At 46.1% G+C, this 26,118-nt stretch overlaps 1 protein-coding gene across 3 annotated transcripts; it reads left to right on the top strand.

The window, feature by feature from the left end:
• On the top strand, window positions 1–21,197 carry LAS1L (LAS1 like ribosome biogenesis factor). 3 transcript variants are annotated; one of them, XM_039222260.1, is made up of 14 exons: window positions 1–21; window positions 2,485–2,610; window positions 3,592–3,661; window positions 4,454–4,535; window positions 5,339–5,620; window positions 5,914–5,960; window positions 7,012–7,121; window positions 8,874–8,959; window positions 9,298–9,348; window positions 9,647–9,853; window positions 10,181–10,328; window positions 15,525–16,030; window positions 18,788–18,938; window positions 20,839–21,197. In XM_039222260.1, exons 2-14 carry the CDS (start codon window positions 2,546–2,548, stop codon window positions 20,969–20,971), a joined length of 1,938 nt encoding a protein of 645 aa, XP_039078191.1. In that variant the 5' UTR covers window positions 1–21; window positions 2,485–2,545; the 3' UTR covers window positions 20,972–21,197. The 3 variants fall into 3 exon arrangements, with proteins under 3 accessions (XP_039078191.1, XP_039078189.1, XP_039078190.1); XM_039222258.1 differs by lacking the exon at window positions 1–21 and adding an exon at window positions 1,108–1,745; XM_039222259.1 differs by lacking the exons at window positions 1–21; window positions 9,298–9,348 and adding an exon at window positions 1,109–1,745.
• The last annotated feature ends 4,921 nt before the right edge of the window (window positions 21,198–26,118 follow it).

Here is a 26,118-nt window from a genome sequence, read left to right as displayed (position 1 = left end):
CTGAAAATACCTCGATTTCAGGTAAATAATATTGATTTTGGACTTTTATCTTCCAGAACTGTGAGATAATGAATTTTGGTTGTTTTAAGCCACCAAGTTTATGGAAATGTGTAAAAGCAGCTACAAGAAACTAATATAGTAACTCCTCAAAGCCATCACTACTTAACAAACTTTTTTTTTTTATAACAAACTTGTTGACCCACTAATCCCTAATTCTCAACAGGTATCAAGCTTCATTTGTCACATATTAGACATGGTACTCTTGTTAAGTACTTCGGTCAATTTTTCTTGGAACACATGAAATAGGGAGACCATCAACTTCATGGAGAATGAAAGGGGAAGGATACGGGTGTTTAAGGAAAAGCCCTATCCAAAACTAGCCTCCAACCCCCCAAAATGTTCACAAATGATTACTTCAGATTTGGCAGCTCCTCTGACTGGATTAGATCTCAAGGAACCGTATAAGCCATCTCCCTGTCTTTGCCTGTATGCAGCCAAGATCCTGAAGTTTAAAGGGTATTTAGTTTCCAGCAGACACTTGGCCTCCTGGTTGGTATGTCTACTCAGGACAGAGTAACTGTCATTCAAGAACCATGTGAAAATACTACATCTTAGGAGAAAATGGCTGGAGAAAGTACATATGGAGATTGGATTGGATTGCGTTGCTACTCACAGAAATGCTGTTAAGACTGCTATCAGTAGTCCTTCCTCGGGTGTTAGACTGGAAAATAATTTGTGAGAAAGATTAGAACACAACCCTAAACACATTTTAGCCAGCCTGTAAAGTACGAAGGGATTCATAAAATTGTCTCCCATTCCCCGCAACTCCAGAATCCTAAGGAATTATGCAGAAAAACTTAAGTATACCTATGCGGATTTTGAAACCAACATAGCAGTGGAATGCTGGGTGAGTAAAATCCTACAATTTCCAGCTATGGAAGAGAACCTAGAGATCACCCAGCCTCAGCCCTTCAATGCATAGATGAGAACACCCAGCAGATTTTTCAACCCAAATTTAAATATTTCAATATTTGCTCTGTAGTCATGCTTCAGTGTCCATCGTGTTTTTCTGGGTCAGGTGCTGATTCATGGTAATGAAAACATACTTACAAACACATTCCCAGTACACAGGACGACCACGATCCTTCCCCTGTCTGCCAAAGCGCTCAAACTAAAATCCCTCCTGCAGGTTAAACGCGCGTCCTCAGAGTATGGGACAGAAGCCCGTTAGCAACCAGGAAATTAGCGGAACCTTGAGGCTGAACGATAGAAGCCAATACGGTTGCTTTGAGAAAAGAACACTTCCGGCTGGCGAGGCTGTGACCCCAATTTGTGGTTAAGTCGACCCCAGCTCTCGTGTTCCGATTTGCCACGTTAACTCTGGAAGGCGGGCTTCCGTCCGGGTCACGCTTTTCCATTGGCTACTGGCAGGGCGGCGGTTTGGAGTGAGGGTAGCACGTTGAACTGAAAGCTTTGCTGTCCAGCGCAAGGCCTGCAGCCAAACCCGGTGTCCGTTGGGAATCCGGGGCCTGGCCAGGTGTGGGTCTTTAGGGGATGGATCGCGTGTGGAGTGCGTGGTGCGGGAAGTGCGTCAAAGAGAAAGGGTCGTCACCACTTTGGGCCCAGCGCATCGTGGTCGCCTGGCTCAGTAGGGCCGAATGGGATCAGGTGATGGTGTATCTGTTCTGTGACGACCATAAATTGCAGCGGTACGCCCTGAACCGCATCACTGTGTGGAGAAGTAGGTAAGGCTGCCTCACCCCTCTTGCGTGTTGGTGGCACCTCATTCCTCCTTTGTAGGATTCCTATAAAGGCCCTATTTTGCAGTCTTCTCCTAAATGCCTAATGTCCTTATGAGCGGTTTGGGCGTTGCCCCTTTCCCAAGAGCCTGGGGGAAAGTCAAGCAGCCAAGTTTTGGTACTAATCCTGTTTGGATAAAGAAAGTGGGGATGTGCCTCAATCACCCTCTTGTTAAATATGCCAGCTTTAACCCTTACCTTCTTCCATCTTGGGGAGGGTACTGTAGGGACCAGCGTTGCTGAGCCAGGGCTTAAGGAGTAGGTTAACAAACTGGGGTGGATTTCTGAGTTGAATTCGGCTGGGGTGGGGGTGCTTGCTAGCAAAACCATGTTTGAATGAGGCACCTCAGTCCAGTTGGTAAGATTTGGTTGGGAGCAAAGGGTAAGGGCTTCTCTAACTGAATGAGTTGAAGTTGTAGAGTGAAAGAAAGAGATATGCCCACACTTAATTTCTGGTTGATTGCCTTAGGTGTCCTTTGTATACCCTAGCCAGCCTCTCATGCCCTGTATATTATTGGATCCTAGGGACATTATCCTCCCCCTTCCCACTTGATTTGTGTCCTGTCATGCACTCTTGAGCCAGTACAGTTATATAATTGAATAGCTTACAGCAACCTAGGTTCTGAGGTGGAGGGTGGACCAGGGTAAGGGACCTTTATGATGGTGCTGGACTGTGGCCCTTTAGGTTAGGCAACGAGCTCCCCCTGGCAGTGGCTTCTACTGCTGACCTGGTACGCTGTAAACTCATGGATGTAACTGGTGGCTTGGGCACTGATGAACTTAGACTGCTCTATGGCATGGCGTTGGTCAGGTAAGACCTACAGGGGTAGGAGTGGGGTTGGGTAAAGGGGTGGGGGTGGGGGTAGCACTTAATAAGCAAAGCTTGGCTTTAGGTGCTACCTGAAGCAAAAAGCCCTGTGTGTCCTTCTGTAAGGGTCACCCTGTGGTTGTTTGATTTGACAGCTTTTGGTGCCCCCCTGTCAACACACATTCCTCTTTTTTTTTTTTTTTTCCCCTGGGAGCCTTCTCTCCCATTTTTCTTTCTTTCTTATTCTGGAATGTGAGGTAGGATTGGTTTAGACCAAGTGATCTCAACAAGTCTCTTCCAGCTTTGACAATTTGATTTTTTTTTCTTATCCTTTACCCACAAGAGCTTCTCTGAATGGTTTGATGTTCTTGGCCATGATTTAATGTGGACTTTTCAACCTTTCCGTCATGTATACCTAGCACCATGATTTTCCCCTTCTGTCCATGAACGCTGAAAGATTGCTGAATTGAAGTGAACATATGGGAGGGGAGTTCCTGATTTACAAAGTAATTTAGAGTGTTTCTAGCTGTTTCATACACATCAGGAAAAAGGCTGCCACTGAATTTTCTTATCTGTCAGAGTCTGCTCTTCTCCTACTGTTTCCTTTGTGTGTGTAGAGGTCCTCCCTAGTAATTTTACCTTATCCATCATTGAGGTGGGCTCCCCATATCATTTGATGTAGGTAGTCTTTTGTTTTAGCATTTATAACATATGATCTAGCATAGTATGTTATATCATGTCATGAATGTTTATCCTGGACTGACCTCTTCAAGGCCACAGCAGTGTCTTATTCATCTGTATGGCTCCAGTACAGGGAAGACATCCCTATGCTGGCTGATACCAGTCATAAGAACAGGAAAGAACAGTTATTGGAAAGGTTGCAGAAATGCACGGTGTCAGTAACTCAGCAAGGTGTTTTGAAGCCCCACTTGTTTGAGCAAAATAGTTCCTTGGTCTGTGCCACTTATTTCTTCCCCAACCCAGGTTTGTGAATCTCATCTCTGAGAGGAAGACAAAGTTTGTCAAGCTCCCTCTCAAGTTCCTGGCTCAGGAGGTGTGTATGACAAAATCGCTTTACTCAATTCTCTCTCCCCAGAAAGGCTCACTAAATGAGGCATGGGGTGATGTGGGCATGCAGTCAGACTAGCTCATCCCACCACTACCAGCCAAGCCAAGCAAGAACCCAGAGCCTCAGCCCTCAGCTTGAAAGAAGCAGAGTTGCTCCCTTGCTCATGGCTGCTATTTTCAGTGGCTTGTCCAGTCCAGCTTGTGAATGGAGCACTGGAATGCTCCACTGGGTGAGGACAGGAAAGAGGTAGCAGTCACAATGCCTGCATTCTAGAATCTCAGAGTCTGAGAGAGGAGAAAAGCTCAGCCAAGCAGCATGAAAATGCCTGACATTCCTGCCCTGAGTGAGTATGGAGGTGTGTAGAGGCCTAGAGGGCAGACAGGTTCTCAGTCATCAAGAGAAGCTTCCTGAAAAAGGGTGTGGGAGGGAGGGAGGAAGGATAAAGGGTACCCAGGGATTCAGACTAATACAGACATGGCAGAGGAAGGCTGGAGGTGATTGTTAATGCTCATTCATAGGAATCTCTTTATTGGAAGAGGGTCATTGGTGGTTGGAAGAGGCAGATGACCTTTTCTGATGTTGAAAATCATCCCTACAGAATAGTAAAAAGAATAAGGAGACCTTGTTTATAATCTTGGCTCTGCCACTAAGACTGGAACCTCCTCAAGACCTCAGTTGCTCTGTAAAATGCAGGGAGTCCAGGCTAATTCATTTTTGTGGTCCCTTCCAGCTTTAATATTGTCTAATTTCTGTACTCACACCGTTCCTCACAATCAGGTTAACATTCCAGATTGGATTGTTGAACTTCGACATGAGTTGACTCACAAGAAAATGCCCCATATAAATGACTGCCGCAGAGGTGAGTCTTGAGGAAGTATACCTATCATAGTTAAGTTCAGGAGCCTGGGATGGGTGGCACTGTGGGGAGAGGGTCTTTAACTGGTATCAGAGCCAGAACTAGGGAGAGGCAAGTGAAGCACTTATTTTGGGCACAAACTTTAAGAGGATGTCAAAAGCTCAATAATCGAGATAAATAACACTTTAATGTGAAAAAACCACAGTGAACAAAATGCCAAAAAATAAATAAAGACAGGATTACTATTACTCATTTTTTTTTTGCTTCAGACTTCACTATGGCTTGGCAGGACACTATTCTGATCCTGTTTTGATATCTTGATTACTCTGCTTTTTGGCATCCCTTTAAATTTTCTGCCTAAAGAGGGGAATGGAGGGCAGGTTGAGAGGTGTGAACCATCAAGTTTCATGAACCCCATCCCAGTTGATTCAGCCTAACCCCTTCATGTTGGAGAAACTGAGATCTAGAAAAGGGAAGAGATTCAGCCAAGGCCATGTAACTAACTAGTGGGTCTGGTTCCCTAATTTTTCACTTGCTAGCCCCATGTTATTTTTGCATCCCATCTCTAATACTGGTATTAGTTTCTTCTAGGAAAGGTGTTGGTGAGCAGAAGAAAGCAAAGAGCAGGGAGATAAACCAGAGTAAGAAGGGTTATTTCTAGATATTTGAGATTTGTGCCCTCATAGAGCCAAGCCTCTTCCCTGGGGTCTTTCCATAATGCTTATAAGATGAGACTGGGGGCCTGCTAGGAGCTGTTGGCCTGTGGCTAGTCCTATGACATTGCCTTTCTTCCTCCCCTTGTTTAGGCTGTTGTTTTGTTCTGAATTGGCTCCAGAAGACGTACTGGTGCCGCCAACTGGAGAATAGCCTGAGAGAAACCTGGGAGTTGGAGGAGGATAGGGAAGAGACAGATGAAGAAGACCAAGAGGAAGATAAAAACATTGTTGTTGATGACATCACAGAACAGAGAACAGAGCCTAAAGATAAGGGGAAAGGTGCAGAACTGGATGTCAGAGTTGGAGACAGTGAAAGCAACAAAGAGGTTGATTCACATTGGGAAAAGGCTTTGAGACATAAAGAGCTATATGGTAGGTGTCCTTGAGGGGCAGAGGCAGTAATAGAGGGGCTCAGGAGCCTGGAAGACTCAGACTTAGGGTTGACACTGGTTATTTCCCTGGTTCAGCATATCCTCTGGGGTTGTGGTGAGTTTTAGCTTAAGAAAGTTACTGTCACAAACCATTTCTCTTGAACCCTGTGAAGTAGGAGAGGCAAGAATTCTAGTTTCCATATTGCAACTCAAGAAATGAGGTGAGAAGGACTCAGAATCCCATGAGGAACAGAGGACTGGGCTGCCCTATGTGTTTTCGTATTCTGTTTTCAGAAAGAGCTCGAGAACTGCTGGTATTATATGAAGAGGAGCAGTTTAAGGTAAGAAAGCACCCTTGACTTTGTGTATTTTCACTTGCCCCAACCATTTCTTCCTTCTTGTCACCTTCATGAGAAGTCCTGAGAAGGAATTTGAAAGAAAAGTGGCAGGGCTTGAGGGAACTTCTCAGAAAGAGAGGGAGGGAACTAGGAAGGAAACAAGAGAAGCAGTATCCAGTTGGCTAACCCTTCAAACAGATGGAAGAGAACAGATGATGGAAGTTGGTGGATATCTGCTTCACTGGGTGGTAGGGAACAACTGGGCATAGCTGGTTGCATAGTCCCACAGTACAGCAGCTGATAAGCAGAGGGCACCCAGGAACTTTCCTAGATCAGGTGAACTTGAGGGTTGCTATTTTAGCAGCAAGGAAGGTAGCTTAGAAACCATTCAGCTTGACCCTTTTCACAGATGAAGAAATTGAAACCACAGATGAGTGATTGGACTGGCCTCAGGTCACATATGCAGTTAGTGATAGAACCAGAATTCGAATCTTGGTCACCTGATTCCCTTTCTTCCATAACCCATTGCTTCCCCTAATTCCTGGGCCCAAGGGTCTCTGGCCTAATTCCAACAAAATACATCTCAGTATTGGTGTTTCTGGTGATTGGGAGCCATGGAGAATTCAAGAGGGGGAGAGAGGTGGAAAAAGAAAATAAAGTCTAGCATTTGAAGGTTAGGATATATTTTTTAAATGTTTTATTTATTTCTGAGAGAGAGAGAGACAGCGTGAGCAGGGGAGGGTCAGAGAGAGAGGGAGATACAGAATCTAAAAAAGGCTCCAGGCTCTGAGCTGGCAGTCAGCACAGAGCCCAACGTGGGGCTCGAACCTATGAACCATGAGATCATGACCTGAGCCGAAGTCAGACGCTTAACTGACTGAGCCACCCAGGCACCCCTGAAGGTCAGGATATTTTTAATTGTGGGCTCAATAGAGGAGTTGTGGTCTTATCCCTGAAGGGAGGTGCTGAGAGGTCCTATGGGAAGGTATCCTTGAAGGTTGGAGAGGGTTGCCTGGCTGAACCACCTTTCTGATGTTAACCTCTTTGTTGGCAGGTGCTAGAGAAATTTAGGCATTTACCTCAGGCTGTTAAGGCATGGAACAACCTGTCTCCACCTGTAGAATGCATCCTGGCAGAGCTCAAGGGTATTACATGTGAGAACAGGTGTGTAACTAGATAATCAGGGGCTGCCTACTCTAGCAGCCTCACTGAAATAGGTTTCCATATCCTAGTTTCCAACCTTTGCTATAAGGAAATCTTAGGGATAATCCTGATTCCCTGTGGGGTGACCTGCATTCTGCATGACCCCCTTCCCCTGGCCCTGCCAGCTACAAGGTAGAGATTGCCTACTCTGAATCACTAAAATGACCAGAGACAGGAATATCTGCTGTCATCAGTTCCCTGGCCAGCTTTGTTCCTCTGCATCAAGTGGCATGTGGAGCTCTGGGCAAGTAGGAAAAGTCTTTCATCTCCTTACCACTTCACTGTCTAGCCGTTGTCCTAGTTTGAGGTCAAAGATATGGTGGGCACTGCTGATATTTTTGAACTGCAATTTGGGAGTATTAGTATGCCTTGGATAGCTGTGGTTAGGGGAACAAAGGAGAGGCCCTCCCAGGGTCTGGCTCTTTAAAAGAGGAAGCCCTTCCCTGCTCAGTGTGGCCATGAGCCTTCTTTCCTCCCTATCCTCCAAATAGTGCTCAGTTCAATCCAGAGCAGACAAACAGTGTCTATCCATTCCTTTCTTACCTAACTCTTGGCTCTAGCTACCTAAATTTAGCTGGAAAGGACTTTGGGGAACCTTCCACTAAGAACCTTTGGAGGCATTGCTAGACTTTCCAAACTAAGAAGATGTTGGAAGGAATCAGGGAAGGAACAGAGAGTCATATATGTGGTAGGGTGAGCCTGGGTGGGAGCCTGCAATGCAGGTTGGGATTGCCCCTAGAGTCTTCTTCATTCCCAGGATATTACTAGTTCCAAAGATATTTTATCAGTGTCTGCCCATCCTAGGTTTCTTCGCATCCTTCAGCAAGGGCCCCCCCCAGCAGATGAGACAACTATTCCTGTACCTCTGTATTATAGTGTCTGCCTGGTTATGCTGAACATGCAACTGGCTGCCTGCTCTAAGTGCTCTTCCTGGATACTGACCTGAGTAGGTGGGAGATAGATGGAAGGAGAACTCTTTCCACCTTAAGCCTGGGGGAGGGAAGGATCTGAGCATTACAACATGATCTGACAGTGCCTCTGGGCATTGAAACACCTTGGGAACTCATGTTCCCCCTCTAGGCCTGGTCAGCTAGGAGAACCTCTCTTGGGGAAACTGCTCACTCAAGAGAATACAGCTGGCTCTTGTTGGTTTCACTTTGAGCTACATGAAGTGAAAGCTACACTTTCAACCTCTATAACATAGTTCTAGGTTCTTGAGGTCCCTGAGTTAAGGATTATGTTTGCTTCAGCAATTGAGTCCCCAAAGTTTCTGCTTCTAGGATCTGAAAGAGGGCAACCATGGAAAAGAGGAAGGGTAAGAGACTGGAGGACTGTCAAGAGAAACAGAAAGACTGAGTAGTAGCTAAAGTCTAAAAGCCCTTGACTACGTGACCCTAGGCATTTAATTCCTCTGTGGGCCTGGGACTTTTCTCCATCTGTGCCTTCAGGTTTGTTTAGCTGCTACTGCCCTCATTATGGGCCTTAGAACAGCATGTGCTTGGTAAATGCTTGTTCAGAACCCACTGATCCCAGTCTTGGCCCATCCTTTATCCCAGAAGGCTGAGGCATGAGATCCAACTGTCAGTTGCCTTTGCTTCCCCCCATGCTGCTTTTCCCCCTTGAGCCAGAGGCATAAACTGCCTTGGAGGCGGGTGGGGGAGTAAAAGAGGGTTTTCTATCTGCTCAGTTGGCTTAATTGTCATCTTGCTTCAGGGAAGCTGTGTTGGATGCTTTTCTGGATGATGGCTTTCTTATCCCCACATTTGAGCAGTTGGCAGCTTTGCAGATAGACTATGAAGGTATGGACCTGGGGGCTTACTTCAGTCTTAGAGTACTGTGTTTCTTGGTGGCTGGGTGGTCCAGAACTGGAAGGCAAGGGCTATTTCTTGCCATTCCATAGCCTCTGGAAGCCTGTCTCAGATGAGCAGAACAAGCAGCTCCACTGATACTCAGTTGCTGGGCTATTCTTAGATGGCCCGGAATTGGGTCGGGTGGGGTGGGATGGGATGGGTTGGGAGAAGTCTTAATGTTATTATTGTGCTGTGTTAATTGTGATTTAGTCACTTGGTAGTGAGCTACAACAGCAGAACTGGAAAGGCCTTGTGAGGTCATCTAGTTCAACATCCTCATGTTACAGATGGGCAGACTGAGGTCCAGAGAGGGGAAGGTACTGACCCAAAGTTACACAGTGAGTTATTGACAAAGCTGAAGCTAGAACCAGAGCCTTTTTTTAATACTCTGTTTTGAATCAGTTGGTTGCTAGATACTAATTGTTTCTCTCTTTGCTGTTCTGCTCTTCTCTTTCTGTTCTGTGGTGGCAACTTTGTTGTTGGTGGGCCCCCCTCCTCCCTCTCTCTTCCCCTTCCTCTTCACCTTCTCTCTCCCTCTCTTTCTTTCCCTCCTGCCTTTTCCCCTCTCCTCCCTCCCTGACTCCCATCGGCCCCTGCCTCCCCTTTCCTTATCAACCTATATTCCTCACAAACCAGAAAACATGGACTTGAGTGACATCCTGGTGCCAAAGCCATTTTCCCAATTCTGGCAGCCCCTGCTCAGGGGCCTGCATTCTCAGACCTTCACACAGGCCCTGCTAGAGAGGATGTTCTCCGAGCTGCCAGCCTTGGGGGACAGCGGGATACGGCCCACCTACATCCTCAGATGGACCATTGAACTGATTGTGGCTAACACCAAGACTGGTGAGAGAGTCTGGCCCTAGTCTCAGGGCCTAATACAGCCCAGGCAGGAGCATCTGCCATTGTTCTCAGCTCTCAGCCGAAAAGTTTTAGGCTTGCCCAGGAGGGCACCACAATAGCAGTAGACAAATCTTGCAGCTTTTTTTTTTTTTTCCTCAGGGCCAACTAAACTGGTCTGGAACAAAAGGGTCTAAATGCTTGAGCAATTGGGAGGTATAGAGTGGGGAGTCTGGGGAAATAGGGAGGGACAGAGCCAAATTTTTAAAGGTATATAAGGTTGGGTGGGGGGCTTACTTGTTCCTTCTCCTCAGACCCTCTCTTCTCTCTCAGGACGGAATGCCCGCCGATTTTCTGCAAGCCAGTGGGAAGCAAGAAGGAGCTGGAGGCTATTCAACTGCTCTGCCTCCCTTGACTGGCTCCGGGTGGTTGAGTCCTGTTTGGGCTCACCATGCTGGGCTAGCTCCCAACTCCTTCAGCTGTAAGTGTCTTGAATTCCCTCTGGTAAGAGACTGAGGCCCTGGCCTCAGGGCCACACAGCCCTAGGGTGGCAGAGTTGGATAGGGCCCTTGCAAAAGACTCTGAATCCCATTCCCCTGCTACTAACAGATGGGATATCTGAGTCCCAGTACTAGGAGGGGTATGGTGTTCTTGCCTAAGGTCACATAGCTTAAGATCTGGCTGAACTGAGTCCAGTGTGAGAATGAATGAGACAATCTATACCCGCAGAGTGCTTAGCACAGTGGCCTGTACAGAGTAAGTGTGCAATAAATGGTAGCTGCTGTTTATTACTGAACCCAGTCTTCTGACTCTAAGCCCAGTGATGTTCTCCTTTGTTATCTTCCCAAAGTGTGCCTCTCATAGGTGCTCACTAATTTTCAGTGGCTTCCTATTGCCATTCTGATGAAGTCTAGGCTTCTTAGCCTGACATTCAGATATCTTTTAGATTCTGCCCCAACCTATCATGGTAACCATACCTCCTGTGATTCCCCTTTACTCATTCTACCCTGGGTGCTAAGTCAAACTGAATATTGCACTGGTTCCTGTAAATACCTGTGATTGTCTCCCTTTCCTTTTCTTTCCCATATTTTGACCCTGAGCCACTTTCCTCATATTTGTGGAGGCCTTTAGCACACAATTCTCTTCCTGCTTTCTGGAGCAATAACTGTTCAATTTGAGTGTCCCATCTAATATTCTTCAGCTCTTCAGCTCGTGACCTTCATTTTCCACTACACTCAGCAACCCATTGCCATCATTCAGAGCTCCTCTGCCTCTAAAACTTGAGATCCCAACATTCTTCTCAGTGACCATACCTCGTCCTTCCATTTCTCACCCTTGCATCCCATGATGTTAGCCCTTTGCCTGCATCCAGAGCTTCATTCCTCCATTTCCTGTCTCCCTCAACCTTGCTTCCCCTCCATCCTGTCTGTGGTTGATTACTTCAACCACTCATGATCAGGACCCTACGCTCTGCCCATTCTTTGGTGTATCTGACTTGCAAACCCCTGAGCTGGGATTGATCCTCCCCATTCGGCTTCCCCCATTCCTCAGACTGGTTAACTAAGCTTTGCTGGAAAACCACACAGCACTATGGATTGCTTCTATTACAACGGTATGATTTTTAATCTCAGGACAGGCCTCAGTTTTGCTTGTCAGACTTTTTACTTGTTCTTTTCCCACTTTCTCTCCCATGTCCCGACTTTTCTAAACCATTACCACTGACCTCGAGCCCCTCCCCCTCTCCCATTTCACCCTAGATTCCTCAAGCATCCAGCAGGGCTGCCTCAACCTGAGGTCCAACCCTTGTGAACTGATCTGTGGCTACATTCAACCATCTCGCCAATCTCAGGATGAGGTGGCTTTATCCCACCTCAAAGCCTGCTCTTCCACCTGTGCTCTGGAGCCACCTCTGCCAGCATCACTGGGACCTTACCCCTGCCTCTCCCTTGTTCTTTTCACTCTTACTCTTCAACCAATGAGCATGCCTCAGTTTTTTGTTTTGTTTTGTTTTTTTTGGTCTTAAATCAATTGTAACACAAGCAAAATCTCCTTTGACCCTGCACGCTTGTATTGGGTTATCACCAGCTTATCACTCCTTCCTGCCCCCATCAAAACATCTCAAAAGAGTAGTCTGCTCTCAATAGTCTTGATTTCCTCACTACCCTCTTGTTCCTCAACCTGCTATAATTTGACATTTACTCCTAAAACTGCTTTGATGTCCTAATTACTAAATCCAGTGAGTCCTTCTCTGTTGCTGCATTATAGCTATTTACTGCTCCCTTCTTAAAATGCCTGTGCTGTTTTCCTAGTTCCTATAAAGTACCAAGGCCCAAATCTCTTTATCTAGTCCATTACCCCCAAGATTCAGCCTCCTATATTTGAATGTGTGTCAGACATCTTCCTGTGGATGACCCACAGGCCAAAAGAGAATTGGTTATGTTATTCCCCACCCCAATCCCGAAGTGATCCTCTTTTGCTTCCTATCTCACTTAGTGGCATCACTATCTATGCTATCATGCTGACTTCCAACACCTGAGATTTTGTGTAACCATGTCTACTTTCCATAGTGTTTCCTTCCCTTTATTAGACTTAAGCTTTTCAAGGGTAAGGGCTCTGTATTGGCCATCTGTGCCCTAACACACCATACAGATCCAGGCCCTAAATAGGCCTCAGTAAACATTCTTGAACTAAACTATACTTTGCTGTCTCATTGACAGCAGTGCTGTCTTTGGTGGGAGCTAACTGTGTGCCTGGGGACTAAGTGAAGTGGGAGCCTGGATGCCAAGACCCTCTTAGTCCCTGATCCCTCCATAGAGTCAGCAAGTCTCTCTTGAAGCCTGATGGCATTTGGGGCACAGTAGTAGCTTATAAAAGAAAACAAAATGTGGCTTTAAAGAGAAAGTCAGCCCGGGCAAGACCTCCAGGAGATGGAACTGAACCAAACAGCCAAATCAACGGATGTGTATGCTCTAAATGCAAGTGATATGGATGGGTGGGACACTGGAAGAAGAACCAAAAAAGTTGGAGGGTTCAGGAAAGCATGAGAGACAGAGCATTTGAGCAATTTCCAACAGGAAAAAGAATAAAAGTTTCAAAGTCTAGAAAGACCGTGGCATGTGAAGGTAATAGGGGGAAGGAATGAAAAGAGCAGCATGGAGAGGTTTGGATAGGTGACCTTAAAGGTACTTTCCAATCCTAAGTGCTTGCAGAGTAGAAGCTGCTGGTCTTGGAGGAGAAGTCTGGACCACAGAGATCTTCTCCCAATCCAACCATACCAGAGGGATGTGACACATGCCAGCAGTAACAGCAACTTACTTGGGTACGACTTCTTGTGCACAGATTCTGCTTTTCCAAGATAATCAGTAAATCTAGTCCTAATCATCTAATACACAGATTGAGACACAGGATTACCCTAGCTATTATGCTGCAAGTCAATGGTAAGTCTGCAAGACAGAGCTCGGGCCAGAATCCAGATATTCTGTCCTTACCCCTGTGCTCTTTGTACAATGTTCCATTAGACTGTACAATTGCAAAAAGCATGTTACTAGGCATATACAGAAGTTGACTTTGTTTTCCCGAGAGGGAAAAAAATAAAAGATACCACTGGCAAATAACTGTCAGACATGATGCTGTGCTTTTTGTAGAAGAAATTTCATTTGACACAACAGTCTTATTTGATAAGACAGACATTGAGGCGCTGACTCGGAGTGAAGTGTCTTATCCAAAAGTCACACAGTTTGTTGATGGTGAGACAGAGTCCAAAGTCCATATTCTTTCCACAACCTGACCTGTGACCAAGCAAACCCAAGGAGAGAGAAGCATTTTAAACACTTAAGTGGTTAGACTAGACAGCTTGAGATAGCAGGTGGGTAATAATAAACAGTGGTGATACAGCATCTTGCCAATATAAAATACCTAGGAATATTCATTATTAATCATACTAATGGACCACAGTGAGTTTCTCTCTGGCCTTTCCTCCAAAAAAGCTGGAAACTTTTTTTAATTTTTAAAAAAATTATTTATTTTTGAGAGCGAGAGCACAAGCACAAGTGGGGAAGGGGCAGAGAGAGGGGGGGACAGAGGATCTGAAGCAGGCTCTTTGTGCACAGCAGAGAGCCTAATGTGGTGATTGAACCCAGAAACCACGAGATTATGATCTGAACCAAAAGCAGATGCTTAACTCACTGAGACACCCAGGTGTTTCCCCAAGTTTCTCCAAGGCTGGAAACTTTTTAAGAGCTTCTCCCAGCCAGCCAATATCAGTTCAGATTGAGCCAGTGTCCTCTTGGAGTATGAAATTAACCCTCCAGAAAGGGTTTCCCAGTAGTCACTAGCCCCTAGCCCTATCCCCCAGTGGCCAGAGATCATATGTGGTCAAAGAGCCTGCTGAATATATAGCAACCTCCATGAATGACCCACAGTTCACAAACTCAATACCCCTAGAAGGAAAACATTTGTCCACTCCATCCATGTCTCCAGCGGTGACCAGGTACCTGGTTCTATATGAGGCTCTACATGGGATGTTCATCTTCTTCCTCCCCAGGAGCTCTCCTTTCTGTTGGTCCTGTGTCTGTTGGTGGTTTTGCTGTTTGCACCATTCTTTATGTGCACACTGTCATCATCTTTAACTCCCCTCTGCCCAACTCCTACCATCCGGCCACCAAACCCTGCTCTCTGTCTTTCATGGCTTCTCTCCTCGTCTCCACAGTCAGTCCCCTAGGTCAACCCTCACTGGCTCTCTGGTCTCCCTGCCTTCAGGCTGCCCCATTTAGGCAATCCTCCACATGGCCATCCTCCACACAGACACCATGGTGATCTTCAGAAGTGAAGCCATCACCTGTGCAGAGTCGTCAGGTGACCCCATCAACCCAACATGCACACTTAACCTTTGTAGACTTCTCCCACAGCTCCCCAGCACAGCCCTTCCCCTGGAGCCAGGTTACTCATACTACATGTACACAGTACAGCGTGCTCACTCTTGTCTCTGTACAAAGCCCTCCCTTGATCTCTCCTGCCCTCCTTGTGCTCTCTGCCTCTCCCCAGTTCCTGTAGTGCCCGAGGTCTGTAGTGCTCATGTGCCCCTCCCCTCCCCCACATCTTGCTTTGTCTTGTCAACTGCTGCCTTTTTTTTTCTTTTCCTCCATTCCAGGCTGGGCTTTAGTTGTTCCTGAAAAGGGTTCAAATTTTGTGTTCCATGCGGAAGGAGCTCAGCACACTTCTAGGCATATCTTTGGAGCTCAGGACAAATTGCTCAGCTAAGCCATTGGAAGAGAGGGATCTGCCATTCCCATGTCCAACCTTGTAGGTCATACTGGCTAGTTTGTGTATTTACACAGCATTTAGTATAGACTAATAGCTATCATTTATTTCATGCCCACTCACTATGTGCCAGGCACTATGTCAGGCATTCTATGTAAACTGTCTTTTACTCTTCCCAACAACCCTACAAGTCAAGTGCCATTTTTCTCATTTTACTGAGAATTGAAGTGAGCCACAGAGATGAATCATAGAACTTGTTCAGGGTCCCTGGGCCTTTTCTGTTTTTGTTTGTTCTGCACTTCCTTTCTGAGGCAGATCTGGAAACTGCCTTTGCCTTTGACAAAGTTCAAACCATGGAGTATTGGGGTATAAAGTGACTTGAGATTTTGAATCTTACTGCATCCCTTCCTTTGCTCAGTGTCTTCAAAGCCATGGGACAGGTGCTGCCAGATGAGGAGCAGGAGAAGTTGCTGCGCATCTGTTCCATTTATACCCAGAGTGGAGAAAACAGCCTAGTACAGGAGAGCTCAGAGGCCTCCCCCATTGGGAAGTCTCCATATACAGTGGACAGCCTGTATTGGAGCTTCAAACCAGATGGTTCCAGCTTTGGACCTGAAGGAGAACCCCAGCAGCAGGAGAAGCAGGGCAGCCTTAATGATCTCCAGAAAAATGAAAAGGAGGAGAAAGAGGTATTGGCAAATCAGGTGGAGGAGGAGGAAGAGGAAAATGATGACCAGAAGTGGGAGGAGGAGGAGGAGGATGAAAATGATGATGATGATGATGAAGATGAAGAGGAGGAGGAGGAAGATAGAATGGAGGTGGGGCTTTTTTCTACTGCGGAGGAGTCTCCCACTGCTGAGAATGCCAGGCTCCTGGCCCAGAAAAGAGGAGCTCTACAGGGCTCTGCATGGCAAATTAGCTCTGGTAAGAAGCTTGATACCCACTTTCTCTCACACCAATTTTCCTTCTCTGGCTGACTCTTGAGCCCTCTGCCCTGAAGGAGATGGAAAGTAGCAGAAGGTAGCCAGTGTGAGGCAAGCCTGGGAAGCAGCCTGGTGTGTGAGTGGCACCTGGCTTTCTTCCCCTTTAAGACAGTGTATAAGCTTCAGGGCCATAAGAGCTGTCATGCTACTGTATGCTTCATGCAGAGAACACATTCAGAGGGGATGTTGTGAGTATGGGTAGTGAGCAGCAGAATACAGAGGAGAAAGCGAGAGGTGGGTGGAAATGTGTAATTCTGCATGTGTTTTTTGTATTCAGTGATCCAGGAGCAGGTAGACAAATGCTTTCTATATATATGTGAATGTGTATGTACACATGGAGGCTGGGTGGTGATGAGACAAGATTTTGCTGTCTATATGAGAAAGAAGGAAAACAGGTATTAAGTTAGAGGAAGTGAAACGGAAGTCAGAAGAGTGAAAAGGAGTGGTGTCGCTTTGGGGTGAGCATACAAGTTAATGGGACAAAGCCCAGATGGGGAAAGAAAGGGTTAGGTGATAAGGAAGTGGGGGTACATGAATCTGTTCTTCCTGAGGGATGTGTTTTGAGTGCCTTGTTTAGGTTAGGGAATAGGAACATTGAGGCAGGGAGATCCTGAAGGAATGAACATTTTGGTGTATGTGTGTGTGGGCATGTGTGTATGAGTATACTATGGAGGCAGGGGTAGATACAGGGCAGTCAGTATGATGGAACCTGAAAGAAAGAAGGAAAACAGCTGGGACTGGGTGTGGCATAGGGTAGGCATTTTAGGTAATAATAGGAAGAGATGGGGAGACAGTGAAGGAACTTAGGGGGAAAGGTAGAGCCTTTGCTCTTGTGTAGATGTGTGTGGAAGGTCTGGGGCATAAAGGCACTGGGTGCTAGGGGTAGGGGAACATGTTTATGTCTATTTATGTGCCTTCACATGCTGCACATATGAAAGCATGGTGGTAGAGAACTCCTTAGTACAAGGGGGGCTGTGTTTGAGATCTCTGTAAATATTCAAGGGGAGGGGCATTGACATAGGCAGAATTGTATAAGTATGTGAGAAGGAGACAATAGGGACTGCAAGTCATTGTGAAGTAGATGCTATGCATCTGTACATAGATGCACACATGGTCATGTATGTTTTGGAGGAAGAGGGATATTTGGAAAGACAGTTGAGACAGCCATCCGGAGGTAGCCTATGTGTGTCTGTGTTGTCACTGAGGGACATGTACACGTATGTCAGCCTAGAGAGGCAGGGCCGTGATGTAGACAGGGTTGGGGATGTTAGTTATGGGGAGGGGAGGGAAGATAGTCAGGTCAGTGATAGACATGGGGAAAGTGGTCCCTGTGTGTGAAGGTATCTTTGTATTTATAGGGGAACACAGGACATTAAGATAGGCACAACTTCCTTCTTGGAAAAGAGTCAGGTGTGTGGTTCTGTGGGTAACATAAAAAGCTAGTCCTGGGTTAATACTTTCCAGAATGCCAGAGGTATTATGGCAGAGAACTTTTGTGGTGCCAAGAGATACAGAAGGCCAGAAACTGGACCTATTTGGAGGAGCTCATGAAAGGCTTTGCTTAAAAACATTGGATGCAGTGGTGTAAGAATGGGGATGAGGGTTTACTATAATACTACGTAAAGGGTGTTTAAGTGGCAGGACAGAGGGGTGGGTTGTACCTAATATGATTTATTCTAAAGTGGAATATCTGTGGGGTAGTGGAGGAGTGGTTTATGAAAGTGCAAAGCCTGGGATATTAAAGTCTTTTCTTCTTCTTTCCATTGCTTCTCCTGTGTGGGTATGCACAATTTGGGGGTATAGGGACATTAAGATTACTGGCTTCTATGCCTGTGAATGAGAAGTGTAGGAGGCAGGGAGTGAAACTGGGAGCACTCATTGAATGGAGGGTCAGTCTATATGCCTAAGTGTGTATACTTAGGTGGCATTGGAGAGTGGGATATGCAATAAGACAGTCCTTCCCTAGATAAGGGATGCTCTTTGTCTGTACATCTGAGGCCAGTAAGACCTTTCAGGGGGCAGAGAGAGTATAATACCTCTGAGAGAGTACACTCTGAGGTGGTGTGTGTGTGTGTGTGTGTGTGTGTGTGTGTGTGTGTGTGTGTGTCTCAATGCAAGGCCTCTAAGAAATAATGTGGCATTAAAATACATTGGGGTTGGGGGTTGTGTGTAGATGTGCAGGAAATCTAGGCCTTTCACATACTCTGAAGTATCTGGTTTTGGGGATGAGGTGTGGAAATTCTGGGGCATCCAGACTCTCCAGGATATATGTGTATACAGAGCAGGTGAGAGGTTGAGGTAGTGATACAGCCAGGTCTAAAGTTGTTGTTCTTGTCTGTGTCTATGTTTGGGACATATCTGGGGAGGTGGGAGAACAAATATGTTTTCAGTTGTGTGCATGGCATGTGTGGACTCGAGGTGGGTTGTGGTGGCATGTGTGGGTGTGTGTGAACACATAGAGGGGAAGAAGAGCAATAAAGAGTGAATAGCAGAGTATGGAAGGGGTGGGGAGTATGAAGGTAGAGAAGAGCTCATGAGAAATGATGCAGACAAGAGTGAGGCAGGACATGCACAGAAATCCCATGCAGAGAGGCTGGGATCGCAAAGTGAGATGGGTGGGTAGACCATGTAGTTAGGCCTGTACACCACTCAGAACTAGCTAATCAACCCACTTTTGCTTCCTCCCTTGGCTCCACAGAAGATGTACGATGGGATACGTTTCCCATAGGCCTAATGCCAGGTCAGACTGAGGACCCAGCGGAGCTTATGCTGGAGAATTATGACACCATGTATCTTTTCGACCAGCCTGTGCTAGAGCAGCGGCTGGAACCCCCAACATGCAAGACTGGGTGAGTGCCACTGGCAGCAGGAATTCTTACCCCTTTTTCTGCCTCCTGCAGGAAGGAGGGACACAAAGTGAGATGGATGGGGGAGGTAGCTTCCCCCAGTAAGGTCCTAAATGAATGATGGATAAGCTCAAGTCCCTGGCCGTGCCCTTGCCAAGACTCCCAGTCCCTAGTTGCGGGTGGGGAGATGGTATTGAGGTAGCCACACAAAACTGGCTTGTACCCCTCTCAGACTGCTTCCAGTTTGTGTGTGTGTGTTTGTGTGTATGCACATGCACACACACGTGTGAGAGGGAGTGTGTATATATGTGTGCACATACATTTTGGGAAGAGAGAGTTCCATAGCTTTCCTTGGGTTCTCTAAAGGGTCCACCACTCCCAGAAGGTGAAGAACGGATGCTATAATCCAACTTCCTCATGTTCCTGAGGAGAAAACTGAGGCCCAGAAAGGGGATGGGATTTGTCCAAAGGTGTACGGAGTAATCAGTAGGCCTCCCACACTGTCCGGGCATCTTGGTAGCAAGGCTTGTGCAGGGCTCCATGCTCTCCCTCGAAACTCGCCTCTGGATCACAGGCATGGGAGCCCTTGGGTCATCAGGGAGCCAGGAACCAAGCAGCCCTTCCTGAGGGTCTCTGCTGGTAACACAAAGGAGCCCGTCCAGAGGGCCTGTACATTCCAGAATGTGAGGCCATTTTGACCAGGAGAATCCTGTGAGTAACCAGAGAGAGACCCCTGTGGGCCCCTGAAACTGAGAGTCTTCCCCTGTGCTGCCAGCCTACTCCCTGGAAAATGAGACCCTCTTCATCTGGACATTCAGGAAGAGGGCTATAGAACCTAGGGTCCCCGGCAGCAGGCCAGGCCCAAGGCAGTGCTATGGACTCTCTGTCCTAGGCCAGGGGGCAGCAGGCTCTTGGAGAGGAGAGGAAGCAGCTGGGGAAACCAGATGGTCTACAGTTGGGAGTGGGGCCCACATGTCTGAGAGACCTCGTCTCCCCTTGAGTAAGGCTGGTTTGATGAGCATCACAGTATCAAAAGTGGGTAGGTGGAGCTGGTAATTCCAAAAGGAAGAGGAGTGGGCCCAGCTCCCATACCTCCTGTAGTAGGGAGGCTTCCTCTGCTGGAGCAAGCATGCCACTCCGGCTCCACCCCTGACATAACTGTGGCCTTGAGCAAGTCCCTTTTCATCTCTGGGCCTCAGTTCCCCTGTCTGTGGAGTACAGTGGACGATGGGTGGGGATGGGACTAGATCATCTCTAAGGGTTTTTTCAGCTGCAGTAGTGTAACCATGGATCTACCTGAGGGGATGATGGTTTTGCTATCAGCTGTCACCCTTATCTACCTGGAAGGACCTTTGATCTACAGGAAGCAGGGGAAACAAGAGTGTTCTGAGCAGTGCCAGGGAGGGAGAAGGCAGTCCTCTCCCTAGAGCAACCTTGCAATCCTGGGATGGGATCTGAGCCTAGTCCTGTAGCCCAGTCCTGGCTTTAGACCCCTTAACCAGCTGTTGGAGGTGGGAGGGATCCAGCTCAGGGTACTCTGGGCCCCCAAGATCTAGGGCCTTGGAAAAAGACCTGTTAAGGTGGCCACTTTCAATATCTTCCTGAGGTGGGTTGGTATGGGCCCTCTGTCCTACCTCAAGTGATATAGTTCTGCTTTGCTCTGGTTTATATACCGGGGCTCTGAATAAAGTTTCATTTCAAAAGTTCTACTCCTTCCCTCCATCTCAATTGAGGGGAAGGCAAAACTACATCTGAAAATAGTTTTTCAGATTTGTTCCATACTCTTCTTTGTAAAACTAGGCAGGAGGGTGGGCCCTTTCCGTAGACACACATGCGTCAAGCACCCTTCTAGAGCTTAAAGCTGCCCCCTTCTCAGACTGACCCCTCCCCCCTCTCTCCACAGCACCCTTGGCTTAAGCTGTGGCGTGGGAAGTGACAACTGCAGCAACAGTAGCAACAGCAGCAACAACTTGGAGGGCCTCCTCTGGAGCCAGGGCCAGCTGCATGGACTCAAAAATGGCCTACAGCTCTTCTGATACCCATTCTGGTACAAAGTGTTTATTCAGCCCTGCTGAGGCAACAACCCACTCCCTGGCCCTCTTGTCCCCTTGCTCCTCCCCCAGTGCACTTGATGCTCCATGAAACAACCTGAGAGAGAGTCCACATCAGCCGTATCAGCTCAGCTTTCCATCAGAGTGGAATTTTGACTGTTTTGGGTTTTTTAAAATTTTGTTTTGAAAAACAATAAACAATAAACACTTAGTTTTGGTGTTTGTAAGATGAGGGGGTGTGTGCTGGGGCAGACCAGTGTAATTTTCCCTTTATTCTAGGGTGGCCAGAGAAGGTGGGATCATAACACGACTTTAAGCAGAAGCTTGGTCCTGTTGCCCCTTTGGCCCACTACCCCTAGTCATTTTCATGACAAGGCCCCACTTATACTTTCTTCCTGATTCAAACCATTTTCATTTCTCTCACCTGTAGCATGGGGCTAGCTTACTGGGAAGCATTAGGCTCCAGAAGAGAGGCATTGGTGGCTATAGAACCCAGCCAGCATCAGGTGAATCTGCTCAAAACCTCCCTGACAGTGGGAAGACCCAGGCCTTCCTTGTGCTACCTAGCAGGCCTCTGGTTCATTTCGTTGCTTATCCTCACTGGGCACTAAACAGCAATTGAAAACCAAAGAGAACCCTTTGTTACTTTTCCATTCCTTTGGCCAAGAAAAGATAGAGTGGACTTTACTGTGATAGACATTGGAGCCAGAGACTATCTTAGGGTCTGACCTAGAGCTCCTTCTCTGTGGTCACCCAATTCCGTTAGACACTCAAGAGTGCTTACTGTGTCAGCTCTGAGCAGCCAAGAGACAGGGATTAATAAATCATCTTCACGCCCCTTAGAGCCCTCTGCCTGTGAGAAAAGACAAAAGTTGCCAATTATAACCTGATGCTCTACTAAGTGCCCTAAGGGAGCTCTGGTGTGCCACAAGTTCTTTGTTTCTCTCAGGGTGATATTTTCAGGGTGGAAGTTGAGGTCAAGTCTGGCTATGGTATTATCCATTCTGGGGAGAGTGATAGCTGAGCAAGAGAGTGGGCATCTCTACAGGGCCAAGCCGGGCCCAGACAAGGGGAAGCAAGGGACAGAACTAGGCAGCATTCCAGGTAAGAAGTTGGCCCATGGGGTGGCTGAGATAAGGAATGATGAAAGGAAGGAGAGGGTTTAATGCTGTGAAAATGCCAAGGAGGAATTTAGTGGAAATGTTATGCCAGAGCACTGTCAAATGTTAACTTGAGGTAGGATCCCTATGAAATCCCCAACACCTCTTAAAGGATATCCAGAATATTTTTGTGATGTATGTGTGTATAATCATTCTTCTACAACTCTCCTACAGATCTAATAAGATTATCAAAGGGTCCATCAGTCCAACAGCCCAAGAGAGTTAAGATTTCCTATCTTGTGTATACCCAAGCATTAGGATTGGGCAGAGCAGTCCCTTGCACTGGTTTACACAACGTCAGTTTCCCTCTAAATCTTCCCACCCTGCCACAATGGCAAATGCTATCTTTCGGCATCACAGAATGTCAGAGCTGCAGGAGCCCTCAGAACATCTAGGCCACATATAGTCAAGAGACTTACAAACATGTACTCTATGAGGTAGCTCATCACCTATTCTGTGTGGAGATAGGTGCTGTAAACACTTGGTTCCCCTCCACCACTTCTCTGAAGCAGCCTGGATTTTATATATTATGTATGTATTGGTATTGTATGTAAGAATTTTTTGCCAAAAATTTGGAAATCATACTAGTCTAACACCCTAATTTTATGCATTGAGACACTGAAGCTGACAAAAAGAGAAAGGTTTTGTCCAACAGCACAAAACAAGTTAATAGCATATAGATCCAAGTTTCTTGCAACATCAGCATCATCTGGGTACTTGGGAGATGCAAATTATTGAACACCACTACTGACATGAATCAGAAAGGTTAAGGGTGGGCAGAAATCTGGTTTAATAATCACCATGTCATTCTAATGCATGCTGAAGTTTTAGATGCACTGGAATAGGAAGGAAAAAAACTGCCTAAAAACCTGGGTTCCAGGGAGCTCCACCACTTATGGGGCAACCTTAGGTAAATTATACCAGTTTCTTCATCTGTAGGAAGGTAATATTTGCCTCACAGGCTTGTTGTAAGGATCAAAAAAAAAAAAAAAAGAAAAAAAGGATAATATGAAAGTGCTCTTTAAAATGTACCATGCTTTGCATGTGTGAGCAGTGTGGATTTATGCCAGTACTCATGTCTGTATAACTTAGTACAAAGTGATTTCCTCTGGCTTTCAAAGACTGACCTAAAGATGAGAAACAGACTATATGAGCTCATTTCTAGTCCAGGTCCAGAGCCTAAAGCCATTATTTGCTAGAGTCTTGAAACCTGGGATTTGTGAAGCCAGGTCTCTGGAAAGGGCTACTTTCGATGGTGGGGCCAGGGGTTGAGTCAGGTGAGGGAAAGGGGTAGGGGAGGACTGGCCAGGAAGCAAGTGCCCTTGGACCTTTTCCTTCTGACTAGAGATCAGATATGGATTAGAAAAAGGCTTTGGTGGGGCGCCTGGGTGGCTCAGTCGGTTGAGCGTCCGACTTAAACTCAGGTCATGATTTCACAGTTCGTGGGTTTCAGCCCTGTGTCAGGCTCTGTGCTGACAGCTAGCTCTGAAAAAGAGCCTTTTTCAGATTCTGTATCTCCCTCTCTCTCTGACCCTCCCCTGCTCACGCTGTCTCTCTCTCTCTCTCAGAAATAAATAAAATATTTTTTAAAGAAGTTAAAAAAAAAAGAAAAAGGCTTTGAACTCTACACATTTTAACTGGAAAACAAGGGAAGGAAATATAGATTATACTGGTATTCAATAACAGTAATTGAGAGTTACCCCTTCTGATAATTTATCAGTGATGAAGAACATTTCTGCTTCTAAGGAACTCCCTTCTATGTAGAGGAATCTGCATGCCAACATAATTATAAAAATGACAAATGCTAAGATAGAGGGATTATTCAAGATGTCTGTGAGGCCGTAAGGTAAAAATCTGGAGGAGATAAGAAAGAATATGGGATGTTGGGGCACCAGTGAAGAGTTCAGGATAATTGGAACATGGTAGGTAGGTCCTGAGGCCAGAGGGGTGAGCTAGAGAAGGAAATGGTCAAACTAGTTGATTTCCCAGCAATTACTAGAGAGAGGCATTGGATACTGAATTGTCACTTCTTGGAATTTGAATACCACTCTCCAAACACTCAGTCTGCCACTGCCCTCTAAGAAAGTCTTAATTTATTAATGTATTCTGTAGGTGTGCCTCATTTCCTCATGAGAGAGCAAGTTCTAGAAGACAGGAACTGTTTACTCCTCTTCTGTCCTTCCCTAGCCCAGTAAAGACCAGGTCCCTATTTGGTTCTAAGAATTTAATACATGTATACATGAGAAATGTGAAAGAAAGCAGGAAAAAGATAAGGAGAGATTAGCACTCTTAGTCCCAAAAAGATGATAAAAGAAATATTCTCAGATTTTTGAATAGCCCTTTCCAAAGGCTTAGGCTGGGCTCTCCTGCAGCAACTGTGTTCATCTCTGCCTTTAGAATGAGACTGGCCTGGATTGTGCATTGGGTAGGGAGGTTGGGGTGGGAGTAGGAAACTCCCAAAAACCCTGAGGGAAGAGCATATACCACTGTAATAAAGGGCTCATTGGCCTGAGAGCAATGAGGCCTGGGGTTCCAGTAGTGGCTTTGCCATTAACTCCCTGTTCAGTCTTAGTCAAATCTCTTCAGTTCTTGCAGCCTCAGGTCCCACACCTATAGCTTGATGGAGTTGATGCAGCTGAGCATTTCACCTGTGACTTCTCTGTAAAGTATAGGGTGCCAGACTGCTTCTAGCTCTGATATTGTAGCTAATGTCCAATGATAGATAGTGTTTCTGTGTCCCTGAGACTATTAAGGAGAAACTAAGCCTGGGCCCTGAGCCCTTATTTAGTTCTGGCCCATGAGTGGAGGCCTGGCCCAGTCCAGCCCTGTGGAAAACACAAGATGATTAGCACTTGGAGCTGTGTTAGTATACAAAGGTAGAAGGCATATACTTATTATGATAAAATTCAGATGAACTCATTCAGAGAGGTCCTTCTCCTTATAGTTTATCTCAAGATGCAAAGTTCCAAGGACAGATTTTTTTTTGTAGTTTTTATTTAAATTTCCTAAGGATAGGAGCGCCTGGGTGGCTCAATCAGTTAAGTGTCCAACTTCAGCTCAGGTCCTGATCTCACGGTTTGTGGGTTTGAGCCCCATGTCGGGCTCGGTGCTGAATGCTTGCTCAGAGCCTGGAGCCTGCTTTGGATTCTGTGTCTCCTTCTCTCTCTGCCCCTCCCCTGCTCACACTCTGTCTCACTCTGTCTCTCAAAAATAAATAAATGTAATAAATAAATAAATCCCTAAGAATAGAAATTTAAGTCTTTAGAAGTGAACTAGAGTGTGTATAGGTAGGTGTGATATGGCTTTTGTTGTTGATGTTCTTAAAGAAACACAGGCACTAGTAGTTAGTAGACAAATAGTTTATGCAGAAAATAAGTGTGGTTACAGTTCATTGTTGTCAGTGATACAGCATTTTCAATCATGATTATAGGTGAGACGTTAAAACCTCATTAAGAAGTCATAGCACATTCATGCTAGTGAGAACATTTCAAAGCATTGCACCTGCATTATAGGGGTAGATAAAATGGGACAGGATATATTTTCACTCAGCTCTGGTTGGCTTTTGTGTATTTTGTCATTGAGACTTACATTATGTTTGGGTCAAACAAAAAACCCAAATAGGTTTTATAAAAGTTTACAACCATTAAACAGTATTGTTTAATCCCACAAATGGATAAAGCAAACTATTATAGCTCAGTGATATACAAACCAGGAGTAGAAATAGTCAATCTGCCTATGTATATAGCTAGCTACAATATGATAGACATTGAATATGCTAAGTCTTTTCAAAGGCATCAACTACTTTAGGCAAGCAGTTTCTCAAAATGTACTGGTTTGGTTTCCAATGAGAACTAACTGTAGTGCCACTTCAGTTTAAGACTATGCCCTCCTCAGTGTCAGACCTGAGGAGAAGAAAACTAGGGAAGGCAGAGAAGGGTTAGGAGGAGACCTGAGCAGGGCTCTTTGGATAGC

The sequence above is a fragment of the Hyaena hyaena genome, unplaced genomic scaffold, assembly GCF_003009895.1.
Source record: "Hyaena hyaena isolate Hyena2069 unplaced genomic scaffold, ASM300989v1 scaffold_1091, whole genome shotgun sequence".
NCBI lineage: Eukaryota > Metazoa > Chordata > Mammalia > Carnivora > Hyaenidae > Hyaena > Hyaena hyaena.
Note: the sequence above shows the minus strand (reverse complement) of the source record. Positions and strands in the feature narration are given on the sequence as shown.